A 24519-nucleotide genomic window follows, 5' to 3' on the forward strand; every position below is an offset into this window, starting at 1 on the left:
TGCGATTAATCGCGATTAAAAGTTTTATTTGACTGACAGCACTAATATATTATAATGATTTGAATTATTATATAATAGAATTATGTATTGGTTATATTAAATTATTTTATTTGGGGGCCTTTCTCAGCAAGTATTGATATAGACAATTAATGCGATTAATTGGCATTTCATGTAATTGATTTGTCGATTGACAAGCCTACTGTACATTAAAGACCATTTACTGCTGAATGTGTTTCAAGGTGGTGTGTAAATCATTTTAACATTTAAAATAAACATAAGTCAAAATGCAATTAAAATCGCAATTGCAATATCTATTAGAAAAATCATAATATCATATGAGAGTTTTTGTCTTAACCTGCCATAACTGTGATAAGCAGTGACAAAATATTCTGTCGCTTAATCTCTTGGTTTCTATTTCTGGTTACCGTAAAAACAAAATCGTGTACTGCATAACTTATTTAACATCACATATGTTCTGATTGGCTGTGATTGTGTCACGTCGCACAGTAGTTTTGAGTTCAGTATGAACAGACACATTGTTTGTTGCTGAAAACTTTGGATTAGATTGGACGTGGTGTTTGTTCTGTTCCAGTCCTGCAGGGAGACTGGAGGAATATCTGTCTTGCATTGCAAAGATCCAGAAAGCCGTGGAGTATTTTCAGGACAACAATCCCGACAGTCCAGAACTTAACACAGTCGTATGTCTCTCATTTACTTCTCACAAACTAACATTGTCCCTCATTTTGTAAAGTGTTCCTCAGTGAGGGCTGTTGTGTTATAGAAAGCTCGGTTTGAGAAAGGTAAGGAGCTTCTGGAGGCGGAGTTTCGAAGTTTGTTGATGCGGTATAGTAAGCCAGTGCCGCCCATCCTGATCCTGGACGCGATTGGAGGAGACGAGGACATGGAGGTGCAAGAGGACGTTATGCTGGAGCACCTGCCTGAAGCCGTTCTGCAGGACATCATCTGTATCTCTGCCTGGCTGGTGGAGTACGGACGCAACCAAGGTGGTGTGCGCGCGCACACACACACACACACGCACACACAGATCTCTCACTCAAAGGCATTGCAATAGAAAATGTATATTTCTTCGCAATGCCCAGTCTTTAGCTCTCATTCCATTAAGTTTAGCCTGCAAACTAGATGTCTGCCCTGCAAAATAATATTATTAGATTTGTTTAGACAAGAGACTAAAGTGGGCAATATTCCCAAGTGTGGAGTTTCAAAAAGTCAACCGATTGATTGTTTTTGCAGAATAATCGGCCCTGATACAGTGGCAAGAAAAATTATGTGAACCCTTTGGAATTAGCTTGTTTTCGGCATTAATCGGTCATAAAATGTATGCAATAACCTCAACCAAGCGTTTCCGGTAGCTGCGGATTAGACCTGCACAACGTTCAGAAGGAATTTGGGATCATTCTTCCTTACAGAACTGCTTCAGCTGAGCCATATTCTTAGGATGTCTGGTGTGAACAGAGCTAGGGTCCTTTTTTACCTCATTGAGCATTCTGCAGTGTGCCCTTTGAGTCATCTTGGCTGGACGGCCACTTCTGGTGAGAGTACCTATAGTACTAAATCATCTCCATTTATAGACAGTTTGTCTAACTTGTGGACAGATGAATATCTAAGCTCTTCGAGATAACTTTGCAGTGTTGGGTAAGTTACTCTAAAAAATTAATTAATTACTAACTACTAATTACATCTTCTACAGTGTAATTAGATTACTATACTAATTACTCGGTCTGAAAAGTAATGCATTACTTATTAATAATTACTTTCTAAAACCCTGATCAACCTCGACCAGATGAAAAATACAAGGATAGACATGAAACTGTTATTTTAATTCTTTCAAATAAATCATATAAAATTAATAAATTATTCATGAACTGCCCAAATAATTTAATGGGGCAGCATTAAATTAGAAAACAAATATTTTAACATTAGACATTACATTTCGAAATTTCTCCAACTTCATATCTGGTGAATAATAATAAATCAAATATAAAATGTCTGTTTGTTACAGTTTACTAATGCATGATACTGGATGTTATTAAAAAAGACACATAAAACAAGGATGTTATTTAATGTGTGTTTATATAACCATTATTGATTGTTGAGCTCATGTTGATTTTGATAGACGGTGTCCCTAGAGAAAAGCAAAAAATCTGTTTTATTAATACCGGATTACCATTTATGACGAGCAATCACTAATCAACTGTTGACTAGTTACTGCTCATATTTATTATAGTACCATGTTTACTTTATAGTGTTTCTTGTTATATTAGCAAGAGTGTATATTCTGTTTGTGTGAGCAGCTGGGAGCACAGACATTTCTAAATAAGAGTCCCGGGTGTATTTTGAGCTTGTTTAACCCCTTACACCCTGAAAGATTTTCCTTCAGAAAGGCAAACAGAAAGTAAATGCTCATAACTTTGGGGAAAAAAAATAAGTTGGTTTAATTGCATTGATTCATTTTATAGAAAACACTGAAATATGAAAAGAAAAAAAGTTTCCCTGTGTTTGTAATCTCATGTTGTGTGTGTGTTTCTCTGCAGATTTCATGAATGTGTACTTTCAGGTCCGGTCCAGTCAGCTGGATCGGTCCATTAAGGGTTTGAAGGAACATTTCCGTAAGAACAGCGCCACATCTGCCATTCACTCCCCCGCCGTACAGGCCAAACGCAAGGAGACGCCCACCAAGAAGACCCCGAAAAGACCAGGTCAGTTACCTTTAACCCCTGACATTACTCGCATCTCTTTGGGTTTACTCGGTTCCTCACAGTGCTGACGGATTATAATCAGAGACATCTGACATTCATGACCTCATTTCCTGTTGAGAGATCTCCTCTCCTCTCTCTCTCCCAGTGTGTTCTCACTAACGTCTCCTCTTGCCTTCTCTCCTGTTTCACTTGTGTTTCATGATGTCAGTCTACATCCCAGGTAAAGTTGCAGCTTTAGTGTGACGTGTCCAGAGCTTGCTTACATTTCTAGAGCCATAGCTTCCCATTCCACAGCACTCACTTACATGCATATACATGCAACAGAGCAGGCCGCTGTACAAACACGAAAGGCCCATTCACACATGATGCAAATCACGGGCAAAATTGCTGGTAAAAATGAAAAATTTCTGTCATGAATTTTTAGTCTCAAATTCATAGTTTATTGATCAGAGACGTTTTTTTTCACAATCAATTTAGTATAGAAAGGGTTTGTAAAACTATTTCACATAAATTGTTACATTTAATTCCGTGTAAATTCTTTGTAAAACCAATTTTTTGTAATTTGTTGTTTTCAATTCAATGTTTAAATTGTTCGTAAAACCATTTTTATGTAAATCGTTGCTTTTAATGTGTACATTGTTTGTAAAATCCATTTTACACACATTTTCTATGTAAATTGTTGGTTTGAATTGAGCACAATTTGTTCGTAAAACCAGTTCAGTGTGCCAGTCACTCAGACTTTGTCACGTTCAATTCAGTATGCATTTTTCATAATTTACTATTTTTACATAATTTATTATATTCAGTTCAGTGTAAATTCGTCTTTAAACAATTTTTACATATATTGTATTCAATTAGGTGTGCAAATTGTTTGCAAAACCATTTTTATGCAATTTGTTGTATTAGTGTAAATTGTTCGTAATTTTTTTTTTTATATAATTGTAATCAGTTCGGTGTAAATTGTGGGTAAAACCATTTTTACGTAAATCATTGTATTCAATTAAATGTGTCAATTTTACGTAAAACCAGTTTTGAGTAAAAGATTTTCATAAAACCAATTTAGTATGCCAATTACCCAAACTTGTCACATTCAATTTGTATTGTATTCAATTCGGTGTAAATTGTTCGAAAAAACATTTTAACGTAATGTTTGTATTCAATTTGGTGTAAATTGTTCGTAAAAATATTTTGACAATTTGTTGTATTTGATTCAAATTGTAAATATTTTGTAAAACCATTTTTTTATTTAATTTTTTTTTTATTTTCTCCCCTTTTTTTCTCCCCAATTTGGCATGCCCAATTCCCAATGCGCTCTAAGTCCTCATGGTGGCGTAGTGACTCGCCTCAATCCGGGTGGCAGAGGATGAATCTCAGTTGCCTCCGTGTCTGAGATCATCAACCCGCGTATCTTATCACGTGGCTTGTTGAGCGCGTTACCGCGGAGACATAGCGCGTATGGAGGCTTCACGCTATTCTCTGCGGCATCCACGCACAACTCACCACGCACCCCACTGGGAGAGAACCACATTATAGCGACCACGAGGAGGTTACCCCATATGACTCTACCCTCCCTAGCAACCGGGCCAATTTGGTTGCTTAGGAGACCTGGCTGGAGTCATGTAATTGTTGAATTCAATCCGGTGTAAATTGTTCGTAAAACCATTTTTACATTATTTGTTTTATTAAATTCAAAGTTTAAATTGTTCTTACAACCATTTTGACGTAATGTTTTAATTCAGTTGAATGTGTAAATAGTTCGTAAAACCATTTTATGTACATTTGTGTATTTAATTCAGTGTGTAAATTGTTCGTAAACCCATTGTTACGTAAATTGTTGTATTTAATTCAATGTGTAAATTGTTCGTAAACCCATTTTTACATAAATTGTTCAATTAATTTCATTCAGTTCAATGTGTAAATCGTGTATAAAACTATTCTTGCATAAATTATTGAATTGAACGTGTAAAATTTGTTCGCATAACCAACAATGCAGCAATTGTTGCATTATTAGAAAGGTTTTTAAACGATTTACACAGAAATTGGTTCTGCCCAAGTTTCATGAATAAAGCTTAGTGTGAATTGGCCTTTATACACGAACACATTCAGGTACACACACAGACACACACACAGACTTCTATACCGTACAAGCACATACAGACATTGCAGAGCAGGTCAATACAGGAACAGCAGAGTTTACCAAGCGTCAGAAAACCGATGAATTGCAGCTGAGCATTACTGAGCGTCTTAAATAGAGAGGTCATATTCTCTTAGTACTGCGTATCAGTGTTGCAGTGTTGCGTTAACATATTTTCTCTGTGTGTTGGGTGTTTTGTCTGCTAACAGGCTAACAGCATTGTATTGTGTATTGAATGCAGTCGACAATAAGAAAGGAAGTTCTTTGTTTTCCACTAACCCTCACTGCATTCTCTAACACTGCAAACACAAGCACACAAATACACCTCACTGCATGCTTGTGCCACCACACGGGTGCGCTGTGACTGTTCTGCCCTCACTAACAGACTGTCAGTGTCTATGTAATGCCTACCATATTTAATATTGCTGAAGAAAATGTCTTCTGCTTATTAACTGCTTTTTTAAGGGGTCATATCGTGAAAAATAAAAATTTTCACAACACAAAACCAAAATGACCATAACTTAAAACTAAGCTTGAGCTCAGTAACATATGTCCGCCCACATTTACATATCAACATATATTCATTATTCAGCAACTTCAACCATCCTGATGAACGACAGTGTGAAATATGCGGTTACACAGAGGTTAGCCAGTAATAATAGAGCTCATTTACTTATAGAAGCGTTAAAGGTACAGTTGCAAAAACTACCTGTTTAATTGTAAATGTCAGTTAGAAGATGAAAATGAATTTGATTATTATAAGTGGACACTAGAAAAAAAATGGATACATTTATGATATGACCCTTTTATAAAACTTGCCATTTTTTTAGCTGTAGAATTACTGTCTCAGATATTTAATTTGTGTTCAGTGTAAATGTGTTTTGTTAAATAGGCTTTAGACTTGTTGAAATGCTGTTGTGAACTTTGGTAGTGGCTGATGCTTTTTTGCTCTGTATTAATATCACTATAAATGACAGAATGCTGTAGTTTATTAGCTGTGATGGAATAACCAGCTGTTTTCTCTCCTAACTGTGAAGTGTTGTATAGTCTGTTTAGGCATTGTGATGTTATTTTTGTGTTTGTGGTGTTTGATTTCACTGCAAATGTACTGTAGTGTGTGTGTGTGTGTGCATCAGTGGTCCAAAATTAATTTTTTGCCTCACTTGCAAATACTGTGTCAATTGAGTAAATATACTGCCCGTAATTATGTCTAACCAGCCATGAAACTGAATTTTGCTTTATTTTGATAAAAAAAAAAAAAATAAAAAAACATTGTCTCTGTGACAATGGAATTAATTGGCTGTTTTTTTCCTTGCATCACATTAAAATACATTCTCCTATGTCAGCTTAATATTGTATGGTGCCTTGATATCTTACAACTGTGACTATATCTTGCAATTGTGACTATATCTTGCAATTGCAGCTTTATTTCTCGTAATTGCAACTTTAGATATAGCAATTGCGGCTTTTTTCTGGCAGTTGCGACTTTGTGTATCATAACTGCGACTTTATAACTCGTAATTGCGGCATTATATCTTACAATTGCAAATGTATTTATATTTATATACCCCTATATCTCATAATTGCGAGTTCAGCCTATATCTTGAGGTTGCGCCTTTTTCTCGCAATTGCAGCTTTATATCTCAGTAGTTGTGGCTTTATATCTTTCAATTGCAACATTATTTTTCGTTATGCAACCCCTATATAGGTTTATTTCCCGGAATTGTGAGTTTAGCCTATATCTTGAGATTGCGACTTTTCTTGCAATTGCGACTTTATTTCTCAAATGTGATCGCTATATCTCTTAGTTGCGAGTTTAGCCTATATCTTGAATTTGCGATTTTATCTTGTAATTGCAACTTTATTCCTCACAGTTGCGGATTTATATCTTTTTATTGCGACTTTATATCTTGAAAGTGCAACTTTGTTTCTCATAATGCAACCCCTATATCTTGAGGTTGTGACTTTTTCTTGCAATTGCAACTTTATTTCTCACAATTGCAACTTTATATCTTGAAATTGCGACTTTGTTTCTCATATGTGATCGCTAAATATCTTAGTTGTGAGTTTAGCCTATATCTTGAAGTTACAATTTTATCTTGTAATTGCAACTTTGTTTCTCACAGTTGCGGATTTATATCTTGAAATCTCATAATGCGACCCCTATATCTTGAGGTTGCGACTTTGTTTTGCAATTGCAACTTTATTTCTCACAATTGCGACTTTATATCTTGAAATTGCGACATTGTTTCTCATATGTGATCGCTAAATATCTTAGTTGCGAGTTTAGCCTTTATCTTGAGGTTGCGACGTTTTCTTGAAATTGCGACTTTATTTCTCAAATGTGATCGCTATATCTCTTAGTTGCGAGTTTAGCCTATATCTTGAGGTTGCGACTTTATATCTTGAAATTGCAACTTTGTTTCTCATAATGCGACCCCTATATCTTGAGGTTGCGACATTTTCTTGCAATTGTGACTTTATTTCTTAAATGTGATCACTATATCTCTTAGTTGCGAGTTTAGCCTATATCTTGAAGTTGCGACTTTATCTTGTAATTGCAACTTTATTTCTCACAGTTGCGGATTTATATCTTTTTATTGCGACTTTATATCTTGAAATTGCAACAATGTTTCTCATAATGCGATCCCTATATCTTGAGGTTGTGACTTTTTCTTGCAATTGCAACTTTATTTCTCACAATCGCGACTTTATAGCTCATAATTTCAACTTTATATCTTTCAATTCCGGCTTCATTTCTCATATGTGATCGCTAAATAGCTTAGTTGTGAGTTTAGCCTATATCTTCAGTTTGCAACTGTTTCTTGCAATTGCAACTTTATTTCTCACAATTATGACTTTATATCTCATAATTGCAACTTTATATTTCAATTGCGACTTTATTTCTTGCAATTGCAACTTCATATCCCACAATTACTACTTAATTACGAGATATGAAGTTGCAGTTGTAAGAGATAAAGTCGCAATTGTGAGGTAGAAAGTCAGTATTTATTTTTTCAGTGGCAGGATCAAGGCACCATAATATTACAGATACAATTAGAAGTAAGCCATTTGTAGATTGATTACTGTGAAAACCAGCCTGACACAGCAACATTGACTCATCCTATGGTGTGAGTTTGAGACAGGACTAGCCGTTTAACCGACCCCCGACAGATAGAAGTGTTTTGGAAACCTGTTTGAAAACAATCCTTATTTTTGCAATTCAGATGCAGCAATTACACACTTCAGCTTTAAAGCTTGTACTATGTAGCAGTTCCTAATAAGTTAACGGCCAACTGGTGAGTAACTCATCCAAAGCCACGCATTTGACACTTGGCGAGTGTTAATTTTGGACTTTGTGTGAATGTGGTAGCAGCGGTGTGGTTCTCGGCCGTAGTCTTGAAGGGCTCTGGATTTGAAGTGGTTCTCTGGTGTCGGGTGAACAGCGTTTACAAGCACCTTTCCTCTTTTCCAACCTCATGGTCTCTCCCTCTCTTTCCCTTCTTAAATACCCAACATCAATCCCCCCTTCTCTCTCTTTGGGTGTTGATGGGCGCAGGCACGATCCGTAAGGCTCAAAACCTGCTTAAACAGTACTCTCAGCATGGCCTGGATGGGAAAAAGGGTTCTAACCTCACTCCTCTGGAAGGTAAAGCAAGCTGTCTTCTCTTTCTGCTTTCTTCTTCTACATCACAAGCTCTCTTGTGTGTCTCTTTTGCTGTGTTTCGAACTGTTGTTCCTGTGTTTCGGAAAACAACAGTCAGATAAAACACAAACTTATGGGTCACAACAGTTTCATTCTCAGCGTGGCCAAACCTACCTAATAATGTGTAAAGTAGTGATGTCCACCTTCCCGTACGCTGCTGTTTGTCTCATCAGTTTCAGCGCATTGATGGTAAACAGTGAGCTAATACTGAGCTCTATTGAAAAATTGTATGTGGGATATTCCTGCATGATATATTTTTTCTTCTGACCATAAATGGCCTGGCATAGAGAAAATGAAGTTTAAGGATTATTATGTGGCTCGTTTTTCGTATCGCAGTAGTTTCCTGGTGAAATGAACACTAGAGGCGCTACAATAACAGTGACTTTTGTTCACTTTTCACACAAATCACGAGTAAAACAAACTTTGGCAAACAAATTGTAGATTTCTGCATGAGTTTTCTTGTTGGAAATCTGACTACAAGTGGCGTTCTGTTACAATTTTCCAAATAGTTTACGACTAGGAAGGGCGAGGAAACTGGAAGAAAAGGGTGTGGCAGCGCTGGACACATGTGGTCATGGCGTCTACTCTGAGGACAAACTGTTGTGACATCACTTTTTCCCCCAAACATCTTTGTGTTTTGTTGGGTTCATCAATACACTTCAAAATCCAACACTAACATCCAACACTGTGGTTAAAACACACTCAGCTGCACTGCTCAGTGTGTGTAAGCGCTTCCTTCGCTTTGTGTGGGCGGGGCAAGCTTGTTCAAAACTTCCTTTGGGGAAAAGTGACTGGGTCATGTGACTATATCCTAACCAATCAGGTTTCGATCATGACCTTCGTGGGGTTAAGCACCTGTCTGATGACAAGCATGGGGCAGCTACAGGTAAGTCTCACCTCAAAGATTTAATACCAGTTACTCTGTAATTTCGAACTGAATTCAACATCCTGAATTAAATTTAAAATCTGCTTTAAGAGGTTTTCTTTTCTATTTAAAGTATTTGATTCTGTCAGTTCATTGAATATCAGAATAATCAGATCTACAATTAAAGAGAGAATGTCACATTTTAGACAATGGGTTCATTTGTAAATATACTGTGACCCTGAAAAGTTTTTGGACACTTATGTCACATTTAAAAATGACTTAATGTCAGTGCATTAGATAACAAAATATCAAAGCAACTGTCATTGCTCTCTGTAGGAAAGAAAATCGTCAAAATATTAAAAACTACAGTCTTGACCATCACAAAATAGGTATTGTTTGAAAGCTTAGAAGCTCTACTTTCCAATGCATGTAGACATTATGACCAAAACTGTGCTTTGAAAACAAGTGCTTTGAAATTTGCAGACAAATCAGAAGTGTTCCATTTTGATAATTTATTAAAAGAAATTGCACTGTAAATATATTATTTTAATCAGTAAAAACATCAAACTGATCAAATAGCCATGTGTCATATGTTGTTGGAAAGCTCTCAAATAGTAGAATAAAAACCAGCCTATATGTTGTACTCACAGACAAAAATATAGTGAGTAATAGCTAAGTATATGTCTCTGACAATGACGTTGGTGTTGCTTATACGCTGCGTTATCGCTTATAACTTCAAAAATAAACGGACCATAAAATATCACATACCATTTCTTAGAGGAGGTGATTATCTATTACCCACACACAAGGTAATCAGATGTATAGATCATTAGATAATCCACATGAAGCACAATGTTACATATGGCCACCAGGAGATGGCACCAAATAAATAACACAGACTCAATGATGACTCAAATGGCACAGAATGAAACTCATTCTGTGAACTCTTATTACTAAAACCATGTCTCCATACTATGCATACCTTTTAGTTCTTATGTACAATTATTATGTTTTATTTATTTGGAGAGGCTTTTGAACACATGGAGGCATTTTTAAACACCATGATAAATTATATTTGTAATGCTATAACTTTTGATTGCTTTGTCATATCAACACAAAAATTGTCTCAGATACAGTTGAAATGATTGGGAACTAAACAAAAGCAGTTATTTGGAGCCACCTTATTTACACCCAAAGAGAAATGTCAAATAAGAAAAATACAGGATATTTATTTTTTATTTTTTTCAGCAGTTTCTTAGGCTGAGAGTCTCAGATTTTATCATAATCTATATCATTAAAAAAAAAAAAAAAAAAAAAAAAAAAATTATTTACAATGATCTAGCAAACACTTTTTTTCCCCCTTTAAATTATAAGCCTTTAATTTTGGTTAAATTAATTTTGGAAATCTTAAAAAAAAAAAAAACATTCAGACCTTAAAGGGACAATGACTTGTAATCAACTGGTGTCCTGATGATTTTTAGTGGATGTATGAAGTCAAATCCGCTCATATTTGCACACTGTGCTCTAGCAAAGTAACCACAGGTGGAGTTCATTACATTAACTATAGACATGTTCCACTAATGTCACAATACCTTTTTTCTAATTTTTGAACACTATATTTGTTGTTTCAACATTTCGAACCAAACAAACTTCTTTTTGTAAAATGTTTTTCTTTAGATGTACATGTGCTCTCATTCTTAAGTGTTAAGTGTTATTCTTAAGTGTCCATTTACTCTTTGGAGCAGCTATTTTTCAACACTGGCATTTGGTTAAAATGGTTTGAACATTGAGAAGGTTTTAGCATGCAGTATGTATCAGTAGTATGCAACAGGGAGACACTTTATTGGTTCAGTTTGGAAACATTAAGGTGGGGCTATTTGTTACATTTACTTTCATCTACCCTAAAACTTAAAAGGAGAAATTATTTTAATTTACAGAATTTTGCAGTTATGGCTTCCTCTTTCAGTATTATGCAATATAATTGCAGAAAGTCATATTCCTTGCAGTTGTGACATGGGATTATTCTTAAAATCATCATGAAATTAGTTTTGCAAGCCATTTTGCTTGAAAAATGACATTGAAGTTCAAAGGTTTAAGTTTACTTGTGAAAATTAACTGAAAATAATGATTTACGATTTACTTAATTTTTGTTTTGCACATAGTTTTTCTAAGTAAATTTTACTGGTATAAAATTAAGCAAAATCTACTTCATGAAATTATATGGATTTAAGTGAGTAAATTTAGCTTACACATTTCAGTTATTACTGTAACTTTTATTTACAGATCTGATGTACATGGTACTTGAATACATTTGGTCAAATTTGAATGAGTATTTTATTGGAAAATGTCATATTTGAACTTTCCTTATAAACACGTTTAATCATGTACCATGGAAGCTTGGTACTAAGGAAGCGTAATGCATGCTATGTAGTGTAGGGCTATGTTTCTACAGTATGTAGCGACAGAAACAGGATGACGGTAACAATCAAAACTTTTTGTGAAGAAATTGAAATCCAGACTTTACAAAACAAGAAGTTACCAAACATAAAAAAATACAAATAAATCAACAATAAAAACGGTGTAATATATAAACTTTCAAACAGTGAAACCATGCAAGCTAATTAATTATTCAAGTCCAGTGCATGCTGGAAACACCAGCTTTGAAAAGTTATTTTATTTACCTGTGAAATTTACTCAAATTAGCAAAGAAATATAATATAAACAAAGTTTTCGATTGATACATGATGACTCATTGTAAAGATAACACAATCATGAATAATATGTACTTGTAAGCTTGAATTTTTACATGTTTGAGTACAAATGTAAAATTTACTTCGTTCACACTTTAACTTGTTCACTGTAAAAAGTCAAGGTTAATTAATTTCTTAAGCACATTTAAAAACAACAAGTGTATACCAAAGTGTTGTACAAGTACAATTAAAACAATTAGGGGGGAAAAATAGGAGCATAGTATAAAATAAGATAGCAAGCAAGACACAAATTACCTCAAAAGTGCTTAATCTTTTTAGCTACGTATGTGACTTCACCACAAAAACAAAACAAAAATGTCAGTGTGCTTCTATTTTGCATTTATTACCAGTTTAATTCAGTGTTGACTTTTGAACCTTCAGATTGAAGCAGGATATTTAAGAATGAAAACAGTAGCTGTTTCCACTGTCAATTATTTAGCAAGTTAATAAGAAGATATATAAAGTATAATTGCATTTGGAAGAATAAGTCCCATTATTTAAATAGAAAAATTGTGTGTAATTCAAATAATCCATGTAGTTTGAATGTTACTGATTTTTACGGTCAGTTGTATCCAGAACTGCATTAATCAAATGACAAATTATGGTGCAACATCTCAAATTTAAATGTTGATGTTCTTGAGTTTATCTTTAACTGCAATTTACATTAAATATTCTAACATCCAAAGGAAATCAGTTATCCTGATTGATGGTATGCCTTTAAAAAGACACAGTGAGCCTGTTTACATGCACACCAATATGATGATTACTCTCTAAATTCAGCTTATTTAAAAAATCTTGACAGGGCAAGAAATCCGCGTTTACATGACATTTGAAATAATCGCGTTATCTTCTATTTTTGAGGTCAAACCGTGAAGAGGCATGCACTCAACACGTGCACACATTGGATGAGCTGGTAAGAACAGTGGGTAAGGTGTTTACATGGCACACGAAATTGGCATGATGGGCAAAAATCTACCCCTGCCGATCGGGTTATTCATAAGCTGTTTATGGCCTTTACCCGATAAAGGAACGCGGTTTATTGCGTTTACATGACGGCACGCGTTGTCGGCTTATTAAGCATGAACGGTGTAAAAACGTGCACGTAAACGCGCTCACTGTCTCTCCTTACAGATTTTGATTTAGAATGTTTAATATAAAAATGAAACTTATCTTATATCTGATGCAGTTGTTTCATCCAATATCTGCGAGGGAATATGACGTTTTTTTTAAATGTAATACTATCTTGAATCCTCCTATTGCTGCATGATATTGGGAATCTGAATCCAAATCTTCATTTTGAAGTTGGAGGACCAGAAGCATGTATTAAGAAAACATTTAATGAAAGATGTTGGTAACCGTAATCCATTCAAGGTCCTAACCAGATATGGCAGATGTATTCAAGAGTTTTTATTTATTGTCATCTGACAGATGTGTGTGTTTGTGTGTATCCCAGGAAAAGATGATGTCCTGGACATTGAGATCGATTCATACATCCACTGTATCAGCGCATTTGTAAAACTAGCTCAGAGTGAGTACGCCTTGCTGACTGAGATCATTCCAGAACATCACCAGAAGAAGACCTTTGACTCGCTCATACAGGTCAGTTCTAGTCTCCTCTATCTGTTAATGCACTTTTTATATTTTATATCTGTGTTCACATATTTCCTGTTTGAAGCAGGAAGTTGGGACAGGACACACTGAAGGCTCATCCCTTTTGTTTTTAAATAGCCAATAACCTTTAGTTTCATCGGTGACAGGTGGTATAATTTAGGAGGAAGAGATATTCTCATTCTAGATTCTAGGCAAAGGTTTAGATATGCCCATGAGTGCAAGATGTTGTCATTAATATTTTTGGACATTTTAGTGCATGTTTGTCCATTTTTAGGAGTACACTGACAAATAAATGACCTCAAAGCTACCAGAAGTAGACTAAATAAATCCACAAAACTCACAGTTTTGATTTCATGGAGTCTTCATTTGTATATTGTGTGTTGTGTCTTGCAGGAGGCGTTGGATAATTTGATGTTGGAGGGTGATAACATTGTCTCGGCGGCACGTCGAGCCATCATGAGACATGATTATTCTGCTGTTCTCACTATTTTCCCCATTCTACGCCACCTCAAACAAACCAAACCAGACTTCGACATCACACTACAGGTAGAGAGACAAATTGCAAGTAAAACAAGAAATAAAACGTTGTCTTAAATTTGATGTTTTCATAGATATGCATTAGGACTAATTTCTCTTTTTAGTAAGGTTTGGTGTTCATTTATTTTCGTATTAATTTGAACTATTTAATTGATAGTAAACTGTAGCCTATGCAAAGTGTTGGCTACTTTGGAAAATGTTGAATACTGTATAAGATACTTTAGGTCACTACATGATAATTTCATTTATGTTATTTCATAGTTTTAATTACATGGCCATTATTCACTGAAAAAAATGACTAGTTAGATTTAATTCAAAGTTTTGCACAAAAAGTTTAGGATTGATACCCAATCATTTTATTACAATTTTATTTTATTACATTTTATGTCACAAGGCCAGATGGGATTTGTGGACAAAAAACAAACACTTTTGCAACCTCCTACTTAAGACTTTGGGAAACGTTTAATGTTACTTGAATTGGTTCCAATTTAGTGTATCTTTATACTGTCGAAGGCTTTGCATTATTAAAATTAAGCATTTTTGTTACATATTGTTTTGTTTTTCTTTCTAAAAAGAAAATAGATGCATTTTGACCAGAAAAGAAGTGTATATATGCAATCAAATTTCAGCACTTTCAAAATCTGATTAATCATGATTAACTATGAAAAATCATGCAATTAATCACGATTCAATCTGTTTATTGACTGTCAGCAATAAATAATATTTACTTACAAGCTAGTGTATTGATTTCTATATGTTTGAATTGAGGACAAATGTACAATTTTGTTAATATTTTCAATTTCATGCTTGAACTAATTATTCAATGTAGAAAGTACTTGATCTCACTGCTATATTTACTTCACCACAAAATAATTTTTTCAGTGTTCTTAAAGTATTGTGAAATTGCACACTTTTGATTGGTGTTGTATGTGTTTTGCACCACCGTGTGAATCATCTCTGGTGAAATGTTTAGTAGTCAGTGGCACTGTGTCTTGACTGACATATCATGTGTTGTGGTGCAGGGAACTGCTGCCAGCACCAAGAACAAACTCCCAGCTCTCATCACCTCCATGGAGACCACTGGAGCCAAAGCGCTAGAGGAGTTTGCTGACAGCATAAAGGTAGAAACACAGGGGCGGTGATGGAAAAATTATGGTTAAAGATCTGGGTTGGTGACCTGAAGGGCTTGGATTCAAATTCAAAAGGGGTAATGGATGAACTGGAGAGTAATTAAAAGACATTACACTGTACCCTTTAGCAAGGGTCTTGTTCCTGTTGTAAATAATATATAAAATTTATACTTCGTATAAAGCATCAGCTAAATGACAAATAATGCAACTAAGATGTTATTAAATGTTAATAACATTGTTATTAGAATGTAATTATTATGACTAACCTTTGGCAAGGGGCTAGTTCCTCTTGTAAATATAATACTAAATACATTGTATAAAGCATCTGCTAAATGACAATGCAACTTAGATGTCATTACATGTTAATAACATTGTTATTAGAATGTAATTATCTATATTGTTAAAAAAATATATATTTACAATGATCTACCAAACACTTTTTTTCCCCCTTTAAATTATAAGCCTTTAATTTTGGATATGCCATTGAAACTGGAAATCTTTAAAAAATAAAAAAAACATTCAGACCTTAAAGGGACAATGACTTGTAATCAACTGGTGTCCTGATGATTTTTAGTGGATGTATGAAGTCAGATCCCCTCATATTTGCACACGTGTTCTAGCACAGTAACCACAGGTGGAGTTCATCACATTAACTATAGACATGTTCCACTAATGTCACAATACCTTTTTTCTAATTTGTGAACACTATATTTGTTGTTTCAGCTTTCGAACCAAACAAACTTCTTTTTGTAAAATATTTTCTCTAGATGTACATGTGCTCTCATTCTTAAGTGTTAAGTGTTATTCTTAAGTGTCCATTTACTCCTTGGAGCAGCTATTTTTCAACACTGGCATTTGGTTAAAATGGTTTGAACATTGAGAAGGTTTAGCATGCAGTATGTATCAATAGTATGCAACAGGGAGACACTTTATTGGTTCAGTTTGGAAACATTAAGGTGGGGCTATTTGTTACATTACTTTCATCTACCCTAAAACTTAAAAGGAGAAATTATTTTAATTTACAGAATTTTGCAGTTATGGCTTCCTCTTTCAGTATTATGCAATATAATTGCAGAAAGTCATATTCCTTGCAGTTGTGACATGGGATTATTCTTAAAATCATCATGAAATTAGTTTTGCAAGCCATTTTGCTTGAAAAATGACATTGAAGTTCAAAAGTTTAAGTTTACTTGTGAAAATGAACTGAAAATAATGATAAACGATTTACTTAAACTATGTGCAAAACAAAAATTTTCTAAGTAAATTTTACTGGTATAAAATTAAGCAAAATCTACTTCATGAAATTATATGGATTTAAGTGAGTAAATTTAGCTTAAACATTTCAGTTATTACTGTAACTTTTATTTACAGATCTGATGTACATGGTACTTGAATACATTTGGTCAAATTTGAATGAGTATTTTATTGGAAAATGTCATATTTGAACTTTCCTTATAAACACGTTTAATCATGTACCATGGAAGCTTGGTACTAAGGAAGCGTAATGCATGCTATGTAGTGTAGTGCTATGTTTCTACAGTATGTAGCGACAGAAACAGGATGACGGTAACAATCAAAACTTTTTGTGAAGAAATTGAAATCCAGACTTTACAAAACAAGAAGTTACCAAACGTAAAAAAATACAAATAAATCAACAATAAAAACGGTGTAATATATAAACTTTCAAACAGTGAAACCATGCAAGCTAATTAATTATTCAAGTCCAGTGCATGCTGGAAACACCAGCTTTGAAAAGTTATTTTATTTACCTGTGAAATTTACTCAAATTAGCAAAGAAATATAATATAAACAAAGTTTTCGATTGATACATGATGACTCATTGTAAAGATAACACAATCATGAATAATATGTACTTGTAAGCTTGAATTTTTACATGTTTGAGTACAAATGTAAAATTTACTTCGTTCACACTTTAACTTGTTCACTGTAAAAAGTCAAGGTTAATTAATTTCTTAAGCACATTTAAAAACAACAAGTGTATACCAAAGTGTTGTACAAGTACAATTAAAACAATTAGGGGGGAAAAATAGGAGCATAGTATAAAATAAGATAGCAAGCAAGACACAAATTACCTCAAAAGTGCTTAATCTTTTTAGCTACGTATGTGACTTCACCACAAAAACAACAAAAAAATGTCAGTGTGCTTCTATTTTGCATTTATTACCAGTTTAATTCAGTGTTGACTTTTGAACCTTCAGATTGAAGCAGGATATTTAAGAATGAAAAACAGTAGCTGTTTCCACTGTCAATTATTTAGCAAGTTAATAAGAAAATATATAAAGTATAATTGCATTTGGATGAATAAGTCCCATTATTTAAATAGAAAAATTGTGTGTAATTCAAATAATCCATGTAGTTTGAATGTTACTGATTTTTACAGTCAGTTGTATCCAGAACTGCATTAATCAAATGACAAATTATGGTGCAACATCTCAAATTTAAATGTTGATGTTCTTGAGTTTATCTTTAACTGCAATTTACATTAAATATTCTAACATCCAAAGGAAATCAGTTATCCTGATTGATGGTATGCCTTTAAAAAGACACAGTGAGCCTGTTTACATGCACACCAATATGATGATTACTCTCTAAAATTAGCTTATTTAAAAAAGGGCAAGAAATCCGCCTTTACATGACATTTGAAATAATCGCGTTATCCTCTATTTTTGAGGTCAAACCGTGAAGAAGCATGCACTCAACACGTGCACACATTGGATGAGCTGGTAAGAACAGCGGGTAAGGTGTTTACATGGCACACGAAATTGGCGTGATGGGCAAAAATCTACCCCTGTTGATCAGGTTATTCATAAGCTGTTTATGGCCTTTACCCGATAAAGGAACGTGGTTTATTGCGTTTACATGACGGTGTTTACATGACACATGACCCTTTAGCAAGGGTCTTGTTCCTGTTGCTAATATAATATGTATGTATAAAGCATCAGCTAAATGACAAATAATGCAGCTAAGATGGTATTACATGATAATAACAATGTTATTATAATGTAATTATTATAACACTACCCTTTAGCAAGGGTCTTGCTTATATAATATCAAATGTATGTATAAAGCATCTGCTAAATGACAATATGTAACTAAGATGTTAATGACACTATAATAACATTGTAATAACAATGTAATTATATTCCATGTTATGCATTATAATGGGTCTTGGGTGTTTCTTGGTTATATTTTGATAATATGATGTGCTCTACCCCAACAGAATGATCCAGATAAAGAATACAACATGCCGAAAGATGGAACTGTACATGAGCTCACAAGCAACGTACGATCACTTCACTGTCAATTTAATGCAATAGAAATACTAATAATAGTAATGTATTGTAAGATCAGTTTTCTCTGAACCATAACACACTTTTTTTTTTTTTTCATTTCTATCATTCTTTTTCTTTAGGCGATCCTCTTCTTACAGCAGCTGTTGGATTTCCAGGAAACGGCCGGGGCAATGCTGGCCTCACAGGGTAAAACTAAAATACTCTAGTAAAAGAGGACAATAACCTAGACAGATTAAATGCTATGTAAAAACATGTGAACATGTGAAATGCTTGAGATAAGTTTTCAAGGTGAATATAAGGTGAATATAAGTTGTATATAAATTGAGATGAAATGAAGTTTGTTAATGTTAATAGCTGTATGGATCCTTCATGCTGTGGTGTATGAATGTTATATCTTAAGGAATGATCTCTTATTTTTATGGCATTAATGATCATAAAAAAACAGTTCCAAACCGATACCCATCTTCACCCTGTTCTCTCTGTTTTTGTCATCTTGTGGTCTGGCTTTCATCTTCCTTTGGTTTCCCTGAAGTTGCTTACATTTTCAGGTGTCTGTTTGAAAAGCTGATCCCACATCAATTCTTGAAAGCAATTTCAAATTCTTTTTCGCATCTTTCTGCTTTGGATCTCCCCTCAAATTGCAATATTCTGCACAAAAGTAATTTTTTTGCCCATCATTATTTCTTGACTGCATAGCAACTCTGTTACTTCGGTGAATCTTACAAAAAACATATTTGGGTCATATTTCACCCCAAAATCAAAAGGGAAAAGTAGGAAATTATATTTTACATAAAGAAAATAAAATTATTTTGTAAAATTAAGGTTTACATTTTTAAATTGTATTTATTCAATTTTATTTACTTGTTTATTTTTATTTATTCTTTCATTGTGGCATGATATTCATGACAATTAACCACTTTCCCCCCTCATATTCTCATTGTGGTAGTGTATTGGAATTTTCCTTTTTTATTAATATATTAATTAACTGCAGTACATCACATACTACCATGATACAATATTAATAATAGATCTTTATTTGTGTGTGTGTGTGTGTGTGTGTGTGTGTTACACTTGTGGGAAAAGAATTGTGGGAAAAATGTGCTTAAGTGTTTCTTTATGCAACATATAATGTTTTAATTCTTTCATGAAATTTAAAGTTCGTACCTTAACCTCCTGAGACCCCTGCATGACTGCTGTGTGCTTTTTCCATTCCCCTTTTTGATTTGTAAGTAGTAGCCCCTAAGAAACATGCACAAAAAAAAAAAAATAGTTTTCCTAAAAATGGATGTCCACATATGTGGACAGCGTGACTAAGTTGTGAAATGTTAAATAACACTAAGCTATAGAAAGTCTTTTTTTTTCCTATCAGATTGTTTTTGATGTTTCCAGGAGTGTTGATTATTCATGTTTTTGATATTAATTAGCATAATTAATTCAGATTCAAAGTAATGGCCAGCATCATCCAATCACTACCAACCATGTTAAAATAAAATGATACATTATAAATTCTGAATCTATGTACTGATTATCATTGTCACATGTCTGTCAAACATGTTGAGTGATCCAAACATCATCTGCAGCCTGAAACTGAACTTTTGATCAGATTTTAGGAGTGAACGCACATAACTGCATAGAGAGCTATAGGATGCTCCCTTGCTCCCTATTTAGTGAATGACTTAACCTCCAGTGTGCTGTCTGTCTGCACTGGTCTCAGAACAGTTTGAAATGCACCTTATTTTCATCCTAACTCCATATAAAACCTCTGAAAGCAACATTTTCCAGTTTTTGGATGCATCCATTGATTCTCAATGTGATAATGCACAGTAAATATAGGATTTTTAACTGAAACAGAGCATACAGTCCACAAATATGGTCATTGTGTTAGCAGCGTGGCGTTTTGCGATAATTCGCTCAAATAAAAAAATTTAAAAAGGCATTTCGTGTGAAACTAGAGACTCTAATCTTTTGACTCAAACAGGTTTCAATGTAAAAAGTTCATTAGGTTTCTTACCAGATGTAGTTTTGTTGGCATTTCTAACAAACTCCTCTGTGATTGACGGCATATTGTTTGATCACATGACTCCGTGTGTTGAAAGTTTAACCCTTTACTGACAGCCCAGAGTCTCCTGGACTGAGATCAGTCGGTTTAAATGACATAAAATTATGCGTTGCGTACACCAAAGCCAAAACGTAATATCCACGCATGTGGACACGGGGTCTCAGGAGGTTAAATGCCATTATATTGTCCCAGCTCAGTCATTTTGGCTTGGCTGTATTAACTAAAGTAAGTTTTGATTGGATTTTTGAGGATTTTTGAAATCGTTCAGTGAACATTTATACACAGACACTTCAGACGAGTCTTTCCTCTGCTTTTTGGTTCTGCTCTGTCCACCATTCACGCTTCACAGCAATGCATGCCACCTATAGCTCCTCCCACTCATCCATATACTCTGCCTCCACCTGTCTGCTTGTCTGTCACATGGTCTTTCTCTTCCATCCTGGCTGGCTATTAGTGTTTATGCTCTTCACTAACAAACAGTTTTAACTTCTTGCCCTATGCCTCTCTCTCTCTCTCTCTCTCTCTCTCTCTCTCTCTTTTTCTCTTTCTGTCTTTTCTGCTTTGCTTCTGTCCTGTAGTACTCGGGGACACTTACAATATTCCTTTAGACCCCCGAGGTAAGAGCCCGTGCTGATGAATACAGTAGGACTATTGGCTCAGGCTCCTCTGTTTAAAGTCAACACAAAATCAAAACTGACCCTATTTACTTTCTTAATATATATAGTCATTCATAATGCATATTGGAATCGTTTCTCCAAAGAAAAAGGGGTTTGTTTTTTATAATCTTTTCTGATCACTCGGATTTTCCGTCTGATCATGTTGTTTTGTCTGTCAAGATTTGATTGGCTTGTTTAAAGTGGGTTGTGATGTTATTTATGTTATTTTTCCCCGCCCACACATCCTTGATTACATCAGCTGAAAATAAACACCAGTTCAGACACAAAAAAGTTATCAAAGTTTGATGAAAGATTATAAAAACAAACTTTAGTCATCCTTCATGGATAACTTGTACTCTTGCATCATGCTCAATAAGACCAGGAATGTTTAGTACAATAGTTTATCGGGTCATTTTTAATTTCATGTTGTCTTTCTGAATCTTTTACTGACTTTGTAGACATGCAGGTGTTTCTGAATGAGTTACAATTCCAGCCATTGATCATGATCTCATTCTCTGAAGCCAACAGGATGTAAAACAATCAAATCAAACTTTAGACCTTAAACATCTCTATATTGCTCTGATGTTTACAATCTACAGCAGCTGTAAATCTGGTTTTTAATTGGTGTTAAATTGCACCACTTCAGCTGATCTGAGACCTGCTCTCTGATCTTATTGAGTGTTGGGCATACTTTGTGTTAATATACATGTATATTTTATTTGTTAGTAGATTAATTATCTTCTGTATTCAATCGAAACTTATGCACATCCATATTTATAGAGTTATTTAGAGTTAAATAGTGTTTTAAAAGCGATTGAAAGCTGATAGTGTTTTAAGCGCAACTGAACTTGTTTCTTGTTTCCAGAAAGCAGTTCGTCTGCCAGCAGCTACAGTTCAGAGTTCAGCCGAAAACTTCTGAGCACATATATCTGTAAGATACACACACAAAACATGTGTAACTTTAAATATGCACAGATTCTTAAATATATAAACATCCAGGGGGTCTGGGTAGCTCAGTGAGTATTGACGCTGACTACCACCCCTCGAGTCACAAGTTCGAATCCAGGGTGTGCTGAGTGACTCCAGTCAGGTCTCCTAAGCAACCAAATTGGCCCGGTTGCTAGGGAGGGTAGAGTCACATGGGGTAACCTCCTCGTGGTCGCTATAACGCAGGTGTCGGGAACCTTTTTTCAATAAGGAGCCAGTTTTTACATTTTTGGTTGATGCATTTTTTTCGAATGAGCCATACCACAAACGAATCATTTACTATTTTCAAAAACAAAATTTTTCAATAAAATAAAATGTTTATATTGCTCAGAGACTACTCAAAAACACAAAAACAAACAAATATGCAAAATAATAGTAACAGTAGGTAACATGTTGCAATATGGAATTGAGTACACGTGTTTGTGCGGGTCTCCATAAAATTACAATTGTTCGTGAAAATTGTAATTTCCCTTTTGGGCTGGGCAATATGTAAAAAAATATTTTAATGATAATCGCATATAAAATATCGCGATATCCGATTATATGGTCAACCCAAGGTCGGTGAATATTTTTGCTTTATTAATTTTGCTTTAAAAATTAAATTAATTTATTGAAACACCTTAAAAGACATTTCTAAATTCAAATTGCACTTTAAAGGAAACGGGAAAAAACTATTAAAATAACGAAGTGATGAAAAAACTCATACATAACCACCTCAAATCTAAACATTTACTGTCTCCAACGGCCCCATTTGCCATCACCCAAGTATCAGTATGAGGCAACAGGTAAAAATGATTAAGATCTAAAGACAATTGTAAATGTAAAGATAATTATAATAATCATCATAATAAATAAGCCTAATAAATTCCCTTGTGTTCCCAAAAAATGCTGCCAAATGTGTGTTCTTATCAAATGTGTTTGTACTGCATATTGGTAATACAGTTAATGCTGCCTAAAGAAAAGAAATAGAACTCTATTACTTTATGATTTAATCGCTTCATCTTTGTTTCTTTAATACAAAGATACCTGTATATATTACTGAACCATTCAGAGTTGCGTTCACAATGTGTAAAAGTGAACTGCTCCGTGGAAATAAATCGAAACTCACAGTACCTCACGAGATGATCGGAGATCATTTGCAGCATTCTCATAGATTACATTATTCTTCCAAACAGTTTTCAGTTGAATGAAACAGAGAAAAAGGAGTGATAACTCTTTACATGTGCTTGCTCCATGAGACAGGGTCCCGTTGCACACCTCTGAACAAACAGCGGATCAGACACGAGCAATGATGGCTTTTCTTTTGTCTGTTCTTAAAAATATAATAAAGTGTGTTTCTTCAAACGCGTCTTTTTAATCAACAGCATTTCTTGTCATGTGTCACTCTAAGACATCTTACAGGTCACCCACATGTTGTGGGTAGATGAGCAAAATTACCCGCACGTAAAATACATTTGGAGGAGGAGCTCGTAAACTGGATTGAGCCTCGTTGCATTTTGCGGGTTGACGGGTGCTATATCACACACTGGTTGCACATAAAAAATAACAAATGTTCATAAAATTACTTGAAGAAAATGCTCTTAACTGCTAAGATCAATAGTTATTGGGAAACGAGGCCCAGAACTCTATGCATGTGCGTGTCTAGGAGAAGCACTTGCATTGCACTCGTGAACAGCAGAACTGCGCACATATATAAAATCAGACGCGCATCAGAGGCTTTTCTTTCGTCTGTTCTTCAAAATATAATCATGTTTCATCAAACACGCGTATTTATGTCTAATTTCTTGTAATATATCACTCCGAGAAGTCTTACAGGTCTTACTCTGCATGAAAAATCAGCATTTGGCGGGTGTTCATTTCAAACCTTGGTGAGACACCCGGTGAGCTACTTGATTTTTAACAAAGAGCCAATTGTGGCTCGTGAGCCATAGGTTCCCGACCCCTGCTATAATGTGGTTCTCGCTCTCGGTGGGGCACGTGGTGAGTTGTGCGTGGATGCCACGGAGAATAGCGTGAAGCCTCCACACGCGCTACGTCTCCGCGGTAACGCACT

The 24519-nt window shown here is 34.7% G+C and overlaps 1 protein-coding gene and 1 long non-coding RNA gene across 12 annotated transcripts in view; one reads left to right on the plus strand and one right to left on the minus strand.

The window, feature by feature from the left end:
* Positions 1-24519, plus strand: part of exoc7 (exocyst complex component 7) — a 29795-nt gene that overhangs the window by 2920 nt on the left and 2356 nt on the right. The window contains exons 4-16 of one of the 11 annotated variants that reach the window (XM_051666902.1): positions 593-698; positions 782-1004; positions 2553-2717; positions 2926-2937; positions 8411-8500; positions 9381-9443; positions 13626-13771; positions 14177-14329; positions 15343-15441; positions 18692-18754; positions 18884-18950; positions 21402-21440; positions 22345-22410. In XM_051666902.1, coding sequence (XP_051522862.1) covers positions 593-698; positions 782-1004; positions 2553-2717; positions 2926-2937; positions 8411-8500; positions 9381-9443; positions 13626-13771; positions 14177-14329; positions 15343-15441; positions 18692-18754; positions 18884-18950; positions 21402-21440; positions 22345-22410 — 1292 coding nt within the window. The remainder of the gene's footprint in view (positions 1-592; positions 699-781; positions 1005-2552; positions 2718-2925; positions 2938-8410; positions 8501-9380; positions 9444-13625; positions 13772-14176; positions 14330-15342; positions 15442-18691; positions 18755-18883; positions 18951-21401; positions 21441-22344; positions 22411-24519) is intronic. The other 10 variants (XM_051666904.1, XM_051666906.1, XM_051666903.1 and 7 more) reach the window with 10 other exon arrangements.
* LOC127422973 (uncharacterized) lies at positions 11851-18113 on the minus strand. Its single transcript, XR_007894253.1, has 2 exons — positions 17664-18113; positions 11851-12547 (listed from the first exon to the last, which is right to left on the minus strand). It is a non-coding gene; the product is annotated as an uncharacterized LOC127422973 (long non-coding RNA).

The sequence above is a fragment of the Myxocyprinus asiaticus genome, chromosome 32 (assembly GCF_019703515.2).
Source record: "Myxocyprinus asiaticus isolate MX2 ecotype Aquarium Trade chromosome 32, UBuf_Myxa_2, whole genome shotgun sequence".
NCBI classification, from domain to species: domain Eukaryota; kingdom Metazoa; phylum Chordata; class Actinopteri; order Cypriniformes; family Catostomidae; genus Myxocyprinus; species Myxocyprinus asiaticus.